This window comes from Ooceraea biroi, chromosome 13, assembly GCF_003672135.1.
Source record: "Ooceraea biroi isolate clonal line C1 chromosome 13, Obir_v5.4, whole genome shotgun sequence".
In the NCBI taxonomy this organism is placed as follows: domain Eukaryota; kingdom Metazoa; phylum Arthropoda; class Insecta; order Hymenoptera; family Formicidae; genus Ooceraea; species Ooceraea biroi.
The window spans coordinates 1,884,550-1,900,224 of record NC_039518.1 but is presented as its reverse complement, the minus strand read 5'-3'; the positions used below and the strand labels follow the sequence as shown (position 1 = coordinate 1,900,224).

Here is a 15,675-nt window from a genome sequence, read left to right as displayed (position 1 = left end):
AGAGAATCGCAGATGTCAATACGCTCAGTGAGATGAATTTCTTTGAGCTCATGTGGTACCCAAATATCGAGCTTACTAATGTATCCAAGTCGTTTTAAATGGTTTTCAACACTCGATTTCGATATGTTAAGATTCTCAGCAATCTCTCGTGTCGTTAAACGCCGATTGGAATCGATCAGTGCCTTTATTTTGCCATCATCAATTTCGATTGGCCTTCCTGAGCGTGGTGCATCTTTCACATTAAAATCTGCAGATCGAAATTTAGTAAACCAATTGTGACACTGCCGCAGTTTTAAAGCATCTTCGCCATATATGGGTTGGCCAAAAAGTAATTGCGTTTTTTTTTATATAAATAAAAGGCAAATTTTTCATGGGAAGCAAAAACTTTATTAAACAATGTATTGTCCATTTTGTTTGATTATCTTTTGCCATTTTTCAGGCAACTTCATGATTCCGCGCTCAAAAAAGTTCTTATCTTTTTCAGCAAAAAACAATTCCAACAACGATTTCATATCCTCATCAGCAGTAAAGGTTTTACCATTCAAGGCGTTTTGCAAAGAACGAAACGAATGGTAATCTGATGGTGCCAGGTCTGGCGAATATGGTGGATGTGGTAACATCATGGTAACACGTCCCATCCAAGCTGCAACAATTTTTCACGAGTGACCAAACTTGTACGTGGTCTAGCGTTATCATGGTGAAACACAACACCTTTGCGATTCACCAATTCTCGACGTTTCTGTTCGATGGCATCGTTTAATTTATCCAGTTGACGACGGTATACGTCTGAATGAATGGTTTGATTCCTTGCAAGCAGCTCAAAATACACAGTCCCACCAGACTGACAGCATAATCTTTCTTTGGTGAATATCTGCTTTCGAAGTGCTTTCAGCAGGTTCATCACGCTTGCTCCACCATCTTTTTCGTTTGACGTTGTTATAGACGATCGATTTTTTGTCGCCTGTTATCATACGTTTCAAAAATCGATCATTTTCCTCACGTTTCAAAAGAGAATCGCAGATGTCAATACGCTCAGTGAGATGAATTTCTTTGAGCTCATGTGGTACCCAAATATCGAGCTTACTAATGTATCCAAGTCGTTTTAAATGGTTTTCAACACTCGATTTCGATATGTTAAGATTCTCAGCAATCTCTCGTGTCGTTAAACGCCGATTCGAATCGATCGGTGCCTTTATTTTGTCATCATCAATTTCGATTGGCCTTCCTGAGCGTGGTGCATCTTTCACATTAAAATCTCCAGATCGAAATTTAGTAAACCAATTTTGACACTGCCGCAGTTTTAAAGCATCTTCGCCATATACATGACATAACTTTTTATGAGCTTGCACAGCGTTTTTCCCTTTTCGGAAGTAATAAAACAAAATATGAGGAAAATGTTCTTTTTGATTTTCCATTTTGAAATCGACGGCAAAGAAACAATTGTTAACGAAATCGTGTAGTTTCTTTTTGTAAAACAAGCTTGAACTGTGAGTTGTTAACCTACATAATGAATTTGCGGTTTAGAATGAAGTTAGTTACATTTCAAGACATGTATGTCCATCTATTGGAAAAAACGCAATTACTTTTTGGTCAACCCAATAGCTTCAACAGAGAGGTCGTTCGGCAAACCAGCTCTGAGCTGGTCAAGAATTATTTTATTCATAAAGTCTACAACGTCGTAAAATTTGCCGAGTGTATTGAATGAAATATTGCCAGAGCAATTAATTTTCGTGCTGTGATTCGAAATTTTTCAAAACAAAAGAAGGCCAGGAAAGCTGCTTTTTTTAAATAAATGCTAAGTCTATCTACCTGTTTTTTATTATAATTTTTAATTAATAATTACGTCCTCCGATGATCCGATCTGCATTGCAGTGTAAAGGGATGCTCCAATGTAAACTCTTCCTCCTTATCCATATATTGCGGCACAAACAAAGATATTCAAATCAAATGTGCTTTCTACTTTCTCTTTTATTTTATTTTATATTTATCATGCAGGGAGCATAGGAGCATTCGGCCGCAGATAGAATGGCAACAGATCGCTTCTTTACAACTCTTTCTCATTTTCCACACCCTTCAACTGATAATATAAAACGGAATAACAACAAGATGACTAAGAAAAGGGGCGAAAGAAACTTTGTACCCTCTGATAAAAGTTCTCGCGGAGACCTGCTGTGTCACACCTACGCGCATGTGCAGCATGTGAGCGCGTACGACGAATACGTCGTAAAAATATACGATGCTAATCGCCTTACGCTTCGCTTAGTATAATCCGCACTGCGGAAGCCGTCTGCCCGTCGTGGCAATGGCTGGAAAAAGCGAAGAAGCTCGTTATAAAACTTCCATGCCAATGGGATAAGTGCCGTTAAAAGTTTGATGTAACAAATATACAGGGTGTCCCATTTTATATTTGTCGGTAAAATATTTCGATACGACGTCGTTTCAGAGAAAAATGTTTCAGACAAAAGTTATATGGCTTCGAGGGGGCAAGATGATGATATTCTCAATTTAATTATAGATGGCGCCACTTTCGAGATTCATCATGGCGGCCATTTTTTTAAATGGAAGTCGATTTTTCTCTCTAAGTGAAAGTTGTAGCTGATAATGAGACGAATACAACGGTTTTTTGTTTTTTGAAATTGGACCATTTTTCAGTGAGTTACAGCGTTCCAAAGTATACTGTTTTATAATTTAAGTATACACGTAAACCAAATCTTGTATCGAAAAATGTTTCTTACAAAAGTTTTATGACTTCAAGGGGGACATAAGATGCTGCCACTGATTTGATCTTGGGTGCACCTGTCAAGGTTTATGTGAAGGTTAACTTTTTTTTTAATGGATCTCTTTATTTCTCATTATACAGTCTTGTAGCTTACCTCGAGAGCTTTTCAAAACACTATAATAAAGTATTTTTTCGTTAAATATTATGTTACAATACTGCCGGCATTTGCATTACCCAAAGTGTACCGTTCTATCAACTATCCTACTTTTAGCGCTACCCAGGAACAACGGCGTGGACGTAGTAGGTTTCTGTTCCCTTCGGGGTGCTTTATTAATGTGAGTCCCCTTGCCTCTTACCATGAAGAGACGCTATAAACTTTGAAACGCTGTAATTCACTGAAAAATGGTCCAATTTCAAAAAACAAAAAACCGTTGTATTCGCCTCATCGTCAGCTACAACTTTTACTTAGAGAGAAAAATCGACTTCCATTTAAAAAATGGCCGCCATGATAAAATCTCGAAAGTGGCGCCATCTACAATTAAATTGAGAGTATCATCATCTTGCCCCCTTCGAACCAAACGACTTTTGTCTGAAACAGTTTTCTCTGAAACGACGTCGTATCGAAATATTTTACTGACAAATATAAAATGGGACACCCTGTATATTAATTTTAACAACATAATTTTATTTTTCATCAAACCTTTTTAAATAATGTTTCTTTTTATTTCTAGAAATGCAAATCTTCACGAAATATTCTCGCTCACGATAGAGTATATCTGGTTGGTTTGTTTCTAGCTTGTTGAAAATTATTTTACGCCCATTTTCCATAAATTTATATAAACGTAGAGAGATTTTTCATTGTGCGCAACTGCGAGTTTCGATGCATTTATTCGTGAGATACAACGATACAAGTTGTATTATGTACGAGTATAATTTACATTTATATTAAAATTCTAACGCACATGTTTTGTATTGTACATTATTGCTTGTTCTGTTTTTAAACGAGAGTTCGTTAATTTAATGTATCAGTAGAGGATACGAGTGGCTCCAACGACAACACTGCAGTAATGATAAAAATAGAACAATTCGTTTTCGCAAGTTGAAGCAAGCCCGAGTTACTTGGAGTTTTTGCGTTTACATTACTTATTAATGAAACAAACAATCGTTACATTTGATTGACAAGTCTTTAATATCCTTTAAAAGGTAAACTGTTTATAAAAATTATGTTACCTGGTTACGTGGTAGTACATAAGTTAATCTTAAGAGGTATTAATATACAACGAGTGAAGATTTTCTATACCATAAAGTACGTATGTATTTTTTTGTATCTTATCGGATGTAAAAAGTAGATTATATTTGTAGGAATAATTCAATATATTAACCATGATACTTGTGATATTGTCTTTTGCGCCCTTCGGAGAATGCTTCAAGGATTCAAGTTCAATTTGACAGCCTCCTGTCGTATCACAGAGATGAGCTCTTGATTTATTAAAAATATGAATCTCAATCCTGCCACCTGCAAGAAAAATACAAATTAGTGATTGAGTGTCAAATATATTAAATCACATGTATTCTTAATCGGTAAAGGTTTTCTTCGATATAAGAAAGCAACTACAAACATTTTATTTTATTATTAAGTTTATTAAAATCATTCCCGCAACAGCCCTACGTCCCGCCTTACGGAGCCCTATGGGGCAGGTACGGTAAGGGAAACCTGTTACTTGACCTTTCAGTACGCAAAGAGATGCACGAAGAGATACTACGCTCCGACCGCCTGATTTATTTTCCTGCCCGGTAAAGATCAGCTACCGACTTTCTTTTTTCGGCTGAATAGACTCAAGGAGCCGGAATTTCTGACAGAAAATAACACAGAAGATACCGTGCCTCTGCCGAGATTCGAACCCGAGTCATCCGAGTTGGTAGACCAGCGCGTTACCCAGTGGACCACCGCGCACCATTAAATTTATCGCGTTTTCTAATTATAGTAATTACCTCAATCACACTATTGTTGTTCAGTTTCATCTTATTGCCAGCTAGAATCGGCCTGCTGTCCACAAAGATCGGTCGCTTTCCTTCGGACGACAAGAAGAAGTCTCCATTATTTCTCAGGCGAATGGTACCTTGTCGACGTGAAACTTTCCAAGCTGGTCCCTCTAAGCTAAGATCCACGTCGACTGTGTGATCTTTTGTGGAACGTCCTACGCTTATCTAGGCGAAAATGTAGAAGAACGATTATGAAGTGTAAATTAATTTGGAAATAAATCATAACACGATAACGTGTCGACAGTTTTATTCCAATAAAAAATAATATAAATATAAATTATATAAATACGTAAGTAAAAAGTATCGAGATGCTTCTGCCACGCTTCTTACCTCTCTGGACCTCATGAGGTACCTGACGAGTCTTCCCCTTAAAATGGCCAAGGTTTGATTATCGAAATCGGGGGGGTTCACGCCCGTGACACTGTCGACGAGCACTTGCCACCTGCCAAGCTCGTTTTCCAGCACTTTAATTTCCTTCTTATTCTTTCTGTCCGCAGTCGCTAGCTCAGCATCCACTAATTCATCTTTTACTTCCATCAGCTCGGTATCGTTGATCATATCCTCCGCGTCCGAGAAGTTCAATACGTGTTCGCCGCGCGGTAAGCTCTGCACCGTCTGATCCGGTAATAAGTGATACTGCTTCATCAGCTGCCAATGGCTGTGCAACGCTTTCGCGGTCCTGGCTGGGTAGAAGGTGTGCGCATTCACTTCCAGCAATTCTTGAAACACTTCCAGAGTTGGCTGAGAGGTCTAATGAGAGAAAGTAGAACGTTATGTATTTACAATAAAATAATTGTGTGACATCATCAAAGAAAGAACATTTAAAAATTAATACTCGCCGATTTAATAGTGCCCAGCAGATCCTCTTCAGCCTTGCTGTACAATGTTCTCGCTTGGACACTGGCTATTAATTCGGGATGCAAATTGCGCATGGCTTGCACCGCCACGCGCGAAACCGCACTATCGTACAACAATGCGTACCACCTCTGTTGTATCTCTTGCAACGTGAAGCGGCAAGAAAATTTTGTACCTCGGTGAACCTTGGATGCACGAGTAAAATATTTCAATTCATAATTAACGTTGTAGGAGCAAGAAAACTATGAAGACCAAGTACCATTCTCAAGTCATTTGTCTGCTGTACACCAGTGATCAACGCCAAGTCATCAGTAGGTTTCCATCGTCCCAGATCCTTCGTGGCGTTCACGGAATGAGCGTGGTTCTTGTTCTTCTTATTTTTCCGTCCAGGATTCGAGCCGCTAGGTCGGCTAGGTCTGCGATTGCATCTGTCGGACTGTGCCAGTGTAGTCGGAATTGGTATCGGAGTGGGTAGCGTTTGCGTTGGCAGGACATCCATGGGACCGGCAGACACGGAGATCGTTCGTGATCTCGATGCCGCTTTGGCACTCGTAGCGGGCGGTTGTAGGTTAAACGTTGTCTCCACCACTTCATCGTCGAACTTCTTACGTTTTATTGTACGCGAAGAGCTTTAAGTAAAACCAAGAGAAAAACATTGGCATTTAAAAAATTATTTAAATTAAAAAGTTACAATTATTGCATTAAACTATTATATTAAAATTGATTGTACTAAAATAGATATTAAAAGCGGATAATTTTGCTTGGGGTTTTAGGTGTCTTAGCTAACTAATACATTGACATTTACGCGAGACAAAGTTGTCACTTGGTAACGCCTTGCAACGTTCCGACACATCGTTACAACTTCTCGATTCTACTTTGACACATAATTCTTTAATAAATACCTTCTCCGCTTTGTTGCTAAAGCCTCTAGAGCCGCGGATTCTATAGGAATATTTAAGAATCCGTCCGTATTATGTGCAAGTCCAGTGTGGTTGAGGTTAGCTGGAGTTGACATATCCATGTTGTGTAAGCGAATGCAGGTGCGCTTGAAGTCGTCAAACCATAATATACGATCGATTACGATGCTATGTACACCTACAAACAAATCACGATTACTTTAATGTTTAATATAATTATACTTGAAATCTCTTCGTTCAGATCGAAACATCAAGCTCGGTGACGCGATTGAATCATACACAATTGTTGTGTCACTCGTATAAAGAACTTGGAGCGGATCGATAGTAATCGATTGACACAGATATAAGTCGACTATAAAATCGATATATGAGATAAATAAGTAAGTGGCTGTTTTTAAACAAAAAGCGCTTACTGAGTCACCGCCGTATAGTTAGCAGACAAATATGATAAATCTTATTTGTTTTTATTGCAATCGTTTGGGAAAGTTTAGGAAACCACTTTTAGAGTTTGGGAAATAATAGTTTTTTAATAATTAATGAAAATTAGTTGAGCGTATAGTTAGCAGACATCATTCCAAATAATGTTCTTTTTCGCTTCTTTCAACGCCAAATCATTTGGGAAATACGCCTGTAATGTTTTTAGAGTTTGGGAAAATAATTGCGTCTCAAAATAAAGTTTCATGTCATCAACCAGACGTGAAGCCAAAAATCTAGGGATTTTTGACCATAGCCTGTATAACTAAAATGTTTATAATCTTCGATACAGTCAAGACCGACGAGTTTACACAATCGTGCAATAAAGCGTTGAGTAGCATACAGACGTCTGTGGATAGTAACCCAGGCAGCACACATTGGTTTCAAAACCGTTTCATAAACGTTTTGCCGTAACGTTTCATAACCATTTTATTGAAACGTTTATTTAGGAGAAAAATGTCCAACGAAAAAACGTTTTAGAAACCATCAGAAAAATATTTATCAATTCTATATATCAGTGCCCCAAAGATAGACAGAGTTAAGTCACATTTTTGTAAAAAACTAGGTTTTTATATTTTATGAATTACTCTCTAAATTTCGTGTAGTGGAATCTCACTCTTTTGAAATATCACTTCAAGTAATAATGATCTCAAAAGTTTCAAAAGAAAAGAAGAAGAAAAGAGTATTGGATCGGTTTTCCGGATGGTTATTTATAAGGTGATGACACAAATGTTACTTGCGAGAACGTCACGTCTGGCCGGCCATCTATCGGTCGCTTGGTGAATCAGGGGTGGGAATCACACGCACTTGTGTTGAGTTTTGTCTCTTGTTCCATAATCGAGTACATTGAAACGTATGATGTAAAAATAATTAATACTCGCAAAGTAAGTAGAAATGACTATTTTTTCTATATTAATTATATAATTTCAAATCAATTTAATAAAACACATTTTTCGTTTCTGTGGAAAGGTGAAAAATACGTTTTTAAAATTGAGGTCTAAAAACGGTTTCTATTTAAACCGTTTCTTAAATGGTACTTTATGTTTCTTAGACATTAGACATATATTAGGCTAACATGTGCTGCCTGGGAAGTCTTGTGCTATGCTAAAGCAATGGAGCTAGAACTGAGTTACCAATGGTCTCAGAATAGAATGACACGGAAACAAACGAAATCGAAATACGGTTTCTAAAATCATCGCACAACTTTGGATAATTTAATGCATTATGTCGTACGGTGCGTTTACGTTTAACCGTCAGAGTATCTTTGTGATTTTACCATTTCGTTCGTTTACACGATTAATCGCGCGGTTCTAACGACTTTGTATGATCGTAGAGAACAAAAAAATCGTATATAGAGATCTTTGTAAATTCTTTTAGTTTGAATATACAGTTTATTAACAATATTTCTTTTACGTTAGTTTTAATGTAATAAAAATCGATTGTCCATGAGGAAGATATACAACTCGCATGGTATCGAATTAAAAAATTTGAAAATAAAATTCAGTGTCTCTTCTAGAAACAGCTGTTCTATTGGGTTGGCCAAAAAGTAATTGCGTTTCTTTCCAATAGATGGACATACATGTCTTGAAATGTAACTAACTTCATTCTAAACCGCAAATTCATTATGTAGGTTAACAACTCACAGTTCAAGCTTGTTTTACAAAAAGAAACTACACGATTTCGTTAACAATTGTTTCTTTGCCGTCGATTTCAAAATGGAAAATCAAAAAGAACATTTTCCTCATATTTTGTTTTATTACTTCCGAAAAGGGAAAAACGCTGTGCAAGCTCATAAAAAGTTATGTCATGTATATGGCGAAGATGCTTTAAAACTGCGGCAGTGTCAAAATTGGTTTACTAAATTTCGATCTGCAGATTTTAATGTGAAAGATGCACCACGCTCAGGAAGGCCAATCGAAATTGATGATGACAAAATAAAGGCACTGATCGATTCGAATCGGCGTTTAACGACACGAGAGATTGCTGAGAATCTTAACATATCGAAATCGAGTGTTGAAAACCATTCAAAACGACTTGGATACATTAGTAAGCTCGATATTTGGGTACCACATGAGCTCAAAGAAATTCATCTCACTGAGCGTATTGACATCTGCGATTCTCTTTTGAAACGTGAGGAAAATGATCGATTTTTGAAACGTATGATAACAGGCGACAAAAAATCGATCGTCTATAACAACGTCAAACGAAAAAGATGGTGGAGCAAGCGTGATGAACCTGCTCAAAGCACTTCGAAAGCAGATATTCACCAAAGAAAGATTATGCTGTCAGTCTGGTGGGACTGTGTATTTTGAGCTGCTTGCAAGGAATCAAACCATTCATTCAGACGTATACTGTCGTCAACTGGATAAATTAAACGATGCCATCGAACAGAAACGTCGAGAATTGGTGAATCGCAAAGGTGTTGTGTTTCACCATGATAACGCTAGACCACGTACAAGTTTGGTCACTCGTGAAAAATTGTTGCAGCTTGGATGGGATGTGTTACCACATCCACCATATTCGCCAGACCTGGCACCATCAGATTACCATTTGTTTGGTTCTTTGCAAAACGCCTTGAATGGTAAAACCTTTACCGCTGATGAGGATATCAAATCGTTCTTGGAATTGATTTTTGCTGAAAAAGATAAGAACTTTTTTGAGCGCGGAATCATGAAGTTGCCTGAAAAATGGCAAAAGATAATCAAACAAAATGGACAATATATTGTTTAATAAAGTTTTTGTTTCCCATGAAAAATTCGCCTTTTATTTATATTTAAAAAAACGCAATTACTTTTTGGCCAACCCAATAAATTCTCATATTCTTTTCTTTTGCTTTCCACTAGTAACTCGGCTTGAAACAAATTAGGCGGCAGTTCACCGTACTGAGCGAGAGATTGGTTGAGATTTGCCAATTTACTTTTCCTTTCCAAGTAAAGGATATATTTATCTAGTATTTTCTCAGGATACTGCTCGTCAACCTGCATGCCACTCAGATCTGCTTCTAATTTCTCCACAGCTTGCTTATACTCTTTCAGCTTTGCAGATAAGAATACCTTGTTGCAATACAGACTGTCCCTATCCTTCTCTGTCTCATCGATCGTGTCTTTGAGGGTATCAACTGCGCTATGCAGATGGTCAAGCTTTGTTTGCAGTTTAGTGGAATTTTTAAGTAGCTTATCGTACATCAATGACATCTGCTTCTCTTCCCTCTGTTGCCTCTTCTCCTTTATAATCCTTTGCTCCTTGGCTACACGTAGTGCTGTTTCATCAAATTCAAGCAGTTTCTCGTTTTTCAGGATCAAAGACACTTTTTCCAGGCCCTCTTTTATGTCATTGGGTAATACCTTAATCTCAAGATTCAATTTTGATAAGAAACTTGTGACTACCTTTGTGAAAACGGCGTTTTCTTCCGTCGTTTCCGATATTCCTCTCTGCAAGTGTCGAAGCAAGGAAACTTCTTCAGTGGTGGGTACATTTCCGTTGTGACCCTTTGCGACTCCAGTCGTAAGAAATGGACTCACTGTACGAGAGCGGTGCTATCTGCCATCAATAACATAAATATTTTATTTACCTTTTAGGAGGATTTAATCATTATAAAAGTTTCAATACTCTGAATACGCGTTGAAGTAACTTCACAGGTATAAACATATATTTATTTAAATTATTGTCGCCTACCTACGCGCTACATATAAGTTACGGTAAAAAATTAAATACATGGCGCCACTTTAGAAATCGCACGAGAAGCGAAATGTCTCGATTTGTGCGCTAGTCACGGAACTGCTACAATTTATTATCATCTAAACATCGAAACTTTTCCTATAATACCTCTAACATATTTTACTATTATTTACAGCATTATTTATTTATACGCAAATCAACTATCGTATGTATATCACAAAAATTGTTCGCGATTAAAATATTGAAATGGACTCCCTAAATCTAGCGTAAACTTAATTAATGTACAACAAAATCGAGATAAGGCAAATTGAAAGCATCGTCACGCTTCACACGTCAATTGCTCCCCGCGAGAGAGAGAGAATGGACGCAATTATAAGTAACGCAATAGCGAGAAAAACATTATCACATGTAAACAATTATTATTCGTTATAAATTAATTAATTCGGTGGCTTTATTTTCATGCACTTCTGATAATCGAGTCCGAATTTAAGGGGTTACATACCTCCATAGCGGCGAAAAATTGATATGTTTGGGGCATTTTTTTAGGGGGTATATCTGAAATAATAAAGTAAAATATGAATTGCATATGATTTACTGGTCCTTTAAGTGTAAAAAAATAATTAGTAATAAATTTTTGAATATTAATAAAATGAAGTTTTGTGGCATTAATTGGACCGCTGCTAAAAAAATGTCCCCTCAGAGTCGGCATGATATCTTCTTGTAACATTGATGGATCTGACAAATGCAAGAAATTTCTTGTAAAGTAATGTTGTAGTTATAGTCTGTCGAGCCAGATTTTTTAATTTCAAAAAAATAAATAATTTATGCCAGTCAAAATTGAACTTCATGTTTTCATGAAAAATTTCGGTCTTTAATTGTTTATAAACATTGTATTAAACAAAATTGCAAAAAAATGGCTCGACAGACTATAGACAAAACGATTACGAAGATTTGAGAACAAAAAATTTTTTTAAATATTGAAAACTATTCGAGTTATCGTGCCGACCGTGTCAAAAAAACTGGTTTCGAGAAAAACGCGTTTAAAGTTTGAGAAGTAAAAATCGTGTAAATATTAATTTTTGTAGTGAGCTTAATCTCCCATTCCAATTTCATATTGCGTGCCTTCTTTCTCGATAATTTTTATATTTTGTACAGTTTTCTGTAATCTGTGGGCTGTTCGAGCTTATTTGCGGTAGCCTGCGCCGCGGCCCGCCTCCTGACGCGCGGTCATATTTATTGTTATATCTTCGTTACGGATTGGAATTTTTCACTAATTCTTTTTTTATTATATTTTTAAAAGTATAAAGAATGAAAATCAGTAATACAAAAAAATCGATTGTTTGAAAATTCTGGAGGTATGTAACCCCTTAAACATCGCGATCCTGATGTCATTAACGTTTACGTGATATGACGGAACAATCGGCCATGATTTTTGTTGCCGACCGATTCGATAAATGTATCCGTTGTACGACACATCAATGAACGATCAATAGAATCAGCTTAGTACGTTTGCTTCTTCGCGCCACGCCGATAAGCACTATAGACATGACAGGCGTTACAACAGCACAATGATAGCATAAATTTGATAGCTACAAAGAACAAATCTATTATATCCACCTAAAATTTCGTCAAAAAGCAACAGTTTCTGTGTTGTCTATGAAAGAAAGAGAGAAAGATAAAAGAATTCAGTATTATAACGTTAGCCACTTGGTTGCTCCTAGTCCATTACCGAAATTTATATAAATCATATGAAATACTATCATTCCTGTAGAATTCCAGCTGCAGCAACAACGTGCGCAGTGTGACTTTCATTGTTATCGTATCGTTTGGGACATGTGTAACGGTGTTAGCATTAACTCGAAGGCGGCGTCCTTCAGATTGGCGCCACGAAGATTTGCATCCTGCAGATCGGAGCCAGATAAATCACAGCACTACAAAATACAAACACATTTAAGTACATACATTAATATTAGTATATAAACGCAATAAATATTAAATGTAATAAATACAAGAAATATAAATCATAATTGCTATAACAAAATAAAAATATTGGATCAGTTTTTTTTTAATATCGTCCCGGTTGGGACGGAAACGCCTTCAACCCACCACCTCTCTAGGGTTATTTAGCATAAATATTGGATCAGTCAAAAAGTTTGGTTCGGTTTTGCAAATTTTACTTTATTGTATTCAGTAGAAACAAATTATTCAACCAAGTAATCACCATCGTTGTCTATGATTAGACATTATTGCCTATGACATTCTAATTATAATGTTTATTAGCAATAAATTATCAATTACAATGACATAAACATTGTTGCCTGTATTATATGTATGAATTAAACTGAACTTTTTGACTGACCCAGTATTAAAAGAAATAATAGAAACAGAACTTATGTTGAAACAACGATGCGTGATGAACAAACAGCACCTCTAGGTCCGCACCGGCCAAAACAGCAGACCTCAGGACGCAATTTCTCAGGACGGCATTTTTTAACGTCGCCACGCGCAGATTAACAGACGCCATATTACTGCCCTCGAGGTTGGCGCCTTTCAGATTCACGCCTTCCATGTTCGCGGGCAAACCGCCGGGATCCTCGAAGTTGCACGAACGTAAATTCGCCGCGGCTAGGTTTGCGCACGACATTTTGACGCACATTAATTGTGCGCCCTGCAGATTCGCGTGGGACAAATCGGCCCGCTCGAAGCAGCATCCAGACAAATTGGCACCTGCCAGACTGCAGTGGTGCATAATAGCGTACTGCAAAGAGCAAACTTGTTTGTAGGTACAACAAACTGGACTCGAACAGACTTCCCGAAGTTTTATTAATTTAAAATATTTTATGAAGTTTTAGTTGTAATAAAAAAAACATGCTTTTACAGATTATAAAATTTCGCGCGATCACGTATGTCGAGATATCGAGATGTAAAAAAGTAAAGCGTATAAAACGACAACGGCAGACGAGAGAGAACAATTCTCAAGAAACGAGACACTTTATACGATCCTTTGATATGGTCCTATTTATTTGCAAGGCGAGAAATGCATATATACCTTGAAATTGATGTTCCTGAGATCTAGCTTGGAAAGATCGGCTTTGACAAAGTCGACTCCCTGGAACCTGAGCTCTGCATTGGTCGGCGTTGACATGATTGCTTTAAGTACATCATTGCGGGTCAACGATTTAAGACCCTCTTTCTGCAGTTCCTCCTTCTCCACAATCGCTGAGAGAATTCGTATGGCGCCTTCGATGCCATAGAAATGAGCCTCCGCCAACACCCCTGGCAAACAATTTCGTTTCTTAGTTCCTTAGGTTTTACGTAAAGCTGATCTGTAGCAGTAACTTAAATATGACTGAAGGTACATATACCAGCTACATTCACATTGGAATCAAGTATTACTTCGCCGTGCCTTAGATAATTTAATAGCGGCTCGAAATACAGAGGACTCCTGTCGATCAGATACGCTCCAAGGTGATCTTGTTTACTCGGCTGTATCGCATTCTCAGTGTCCGTGCTCTCCGTAAACATTCTGTGGAAAATTTCTTTACAATTATTTTACTCGTGCATACATACTCGTATACACACACATAGAAATATTTCGTTTCAGTGAATATACTCCGTAATACAATACATGCAATTTTTCCTAAGCAATATATAAAATATCTAAGTAATTTTATGCTAGCAAAAAAATTACAGATATACCTTGCTAACATGCTTATAGGCTCCTTTTTCGTTAAGGTATCCCTAGTTGTGGTAAAATATTTTCCCCCAACGTTCAGCGTAATCCATTCTGAATTTTTATTTAATTTGTTACTATGTATCTTATCTTTTTGTATATAATCCTCTCCACTTGAGACGTACAAAATATCATCATCTCTGTAAAACAATGGGAAGAAAGAATATAGTATAACGTTATAATTAATATTGTAATACATATATAGTGAAAATAACAGTACAAATATAATGCACCAAGATGACGTTTTGTAGTATCGGTTATGAAAAAGAAATATGACCATTCATCTGCGAGTCAAGAGAGAGAGAAAGTAAAATCTCTTCAGTAACAAAAAAAGTAAATAAACTGCAAGCGAGTTACCTAATTAACTTGATATCGTCAACCTCGCCACCCTGTGGTGTGAAGATCCTCTTTGCAGTTATCTCGAATTTCGCACCGGCCGCTAACAACAATTCGTCTAATGAATGAGTCACCACAAACACCTGTCAAATACAAAAATATGTTGTAAAACAAAAACTGCTTTCATTGAACGTTTCTACTACGCCTACGCAGCTTCTCAACAAGACGTGCAACACGAGTCCGCTCGTCAAGAGATGTAAGTTTTCACTTGAGACAAAAGAAGTATACAAAATCTGTTTACAAACGGTAAAAAGGATAAAATGCAGCGTACAAGCAGGATGTAGCAGTACCTTGCCGTTGACATCAGTGCCATTAAGGAAAATGATCACTCTCTTCATAGTTGTGGATTGCAATAAATTTTCTTCAATAAAAGGAGCCTCTACGTGCGTCCCTACGTGGACGGAGACCGTCCTCTGGGTCGTCAAACTCTCGCATGTAAACAACTAGAACCGACGTTGTTATCGCTATCCAGCGCCTACCTGGCGATGCTGCTCGTGGTGCGTATTATGATGATACAATTTACAACCGGCGCTTTGATGTAGATGTAGATGTAGACCAAATACGCGTGCGCACAGTGAGAAAAGCGTCCAACAACGCCATCTGAACTTCCCTCTCACTTTTTTTCGTTTTCTTTTTTTCTCTCATCGTAAAAAAACAAAAAAACTGTGGCCCATTGTATTATTATACGGAAATATTGAGTGCGCAAATTAATTCGATGCTTTTCTCGAAGAAATTGAAGCCACCAAAAATAATAAACACATGAACCTTCGAAATATTCGCCATCATTTTCTCATACTTTTCTCCATCTATCGAACAGCTGACGACTCCTCTCTCGACAAAAAGAGAGTAAATAATTTAAA

The 15,675-nt window shown here is 37.3% G+C and overlaps 2 protein-coding genes and 1 long non-coding RNA gene across 4 annotated transcripts; 1 reads left to right on the top strand and 2 right to left on the bottom strand.

The window, feature by feature from the left end:
* Positions 1-3,576: 3,576 nt before the first annotated feature.
* LOC105286395 (microspherule protein 1) lies at positions 3,577-6,854 on the bottom strand. Its single transcript, XM_011351333.3, has 6 exons — positions 6,520-6,854; positions 5,877-6,246; positions 5,602-5,802; positions 5,093-5,512; positions 4,712-4,927; positions 3,577-4,235 (listed from the first exon to the last, which is right to left on the bottom strand). Exons 1-6 carry the CDS (start codon positions 6,636-6,638, stop codon positions 4,146-4,148), a joined length of 1,416 nt encoding a protein of 471 aa, XP_011349635.1. The 5' UTR covers positions 6,639-6,854; the 3' UTR covers positions 3,577-4,145.
* An 869-nt stretch (positions 6,855-7,723) lies between these two features.
* On the top strand, positions 7,724-8,529 carry LOC105286396. Its single transcript, XR_895226.2, has 2 exons — positions 7,724-7,892; positions 8,060-8,529. It is a non-coding gene; the product is annotated as an uncharacterized LOC105286396 (long non-coding RNA).
* Positions 8,530-10,634: 2,105 nt separating this feature from the next.
* Positions 10,635-15,373, bottom strand: LOC105286397 (BTB/POZ domain-containing protein KCTD9). 2 transcript variants are annotated; one of them, XM_011351335.3, is made up of 7 exons: positions 15,106-15,373; positions 14,777-14,898; positions 14,386-14,559; positions 14,052-14,212; positions 13,736-13,962; positions 13,077-13,444; positions 10,635-12,617 (listed from the first exon to the last, which is right to left on the bottom strand). In XM_011351335.3, exons 1-7 carry the CDS (start codon positions 15,151-15,153, stop codon positions 12,560-12,562), a joined length of 1,158 nt encoding a protein of 385 aa, XP_011349637.1. In that variant the 5' UTR covers positions 15,154-15,373; the 3' UTR covers positions 10,635-12,559. The 2 variants fall into 2 exon arrangements, with proteins under 2 accessions (XP_011349637.1, XP_011349636.1); XM_011351334.3 differs by having other exon boundaries at positions 13,115-13,444; positions 15,106-15,371.
* Between the last annotated feature and the right edge of the window lie 302 nt (positions 15,374-15,675).

Coding starts and splice junctions, on each gene's coding strand:
- LOC105286395 (XM_011351333.3), bottom strand. CDS start 6,638: ATGGATATGTCAACTCCAGCTAACCTCAACCACACTGGACTTGCACAT. Junction 6,247..6,519: donor TTAGCAACAAAGCGGAGAAG/GTATTTATTAAA, acceptor TTTTACTTAAAG/CTCTTCGCGTACAATAAAAC. Junction 4,236..4,711: donor ACAACAATAGTGTGATTGAG/GTAATTACTATA, acceptor TTTTTCTTGCAG/GTGGCAGGATTGAGATTCAT.
- LOC105286397 (XM_011351334.3), bottom strand. CDS start 15,153: ATGAAGAGAGTGATCATTTTCCTTAATGGCACTGATGTCAACGGCAAG. Junction 14,560..14,776: donor GACGATATCAAGTTAATTAG/GTAACTCGCTTG, acceptor ATTGTTTTACAG/AGATGATGATATTTTGTACG. Junction 14,213..14,385: donor CCTATAAGCATGTTAGCAAG/GTATATCTGTAA, acceptor AATTTTCCACAG/AATGTTTACGGAGAGCACGG.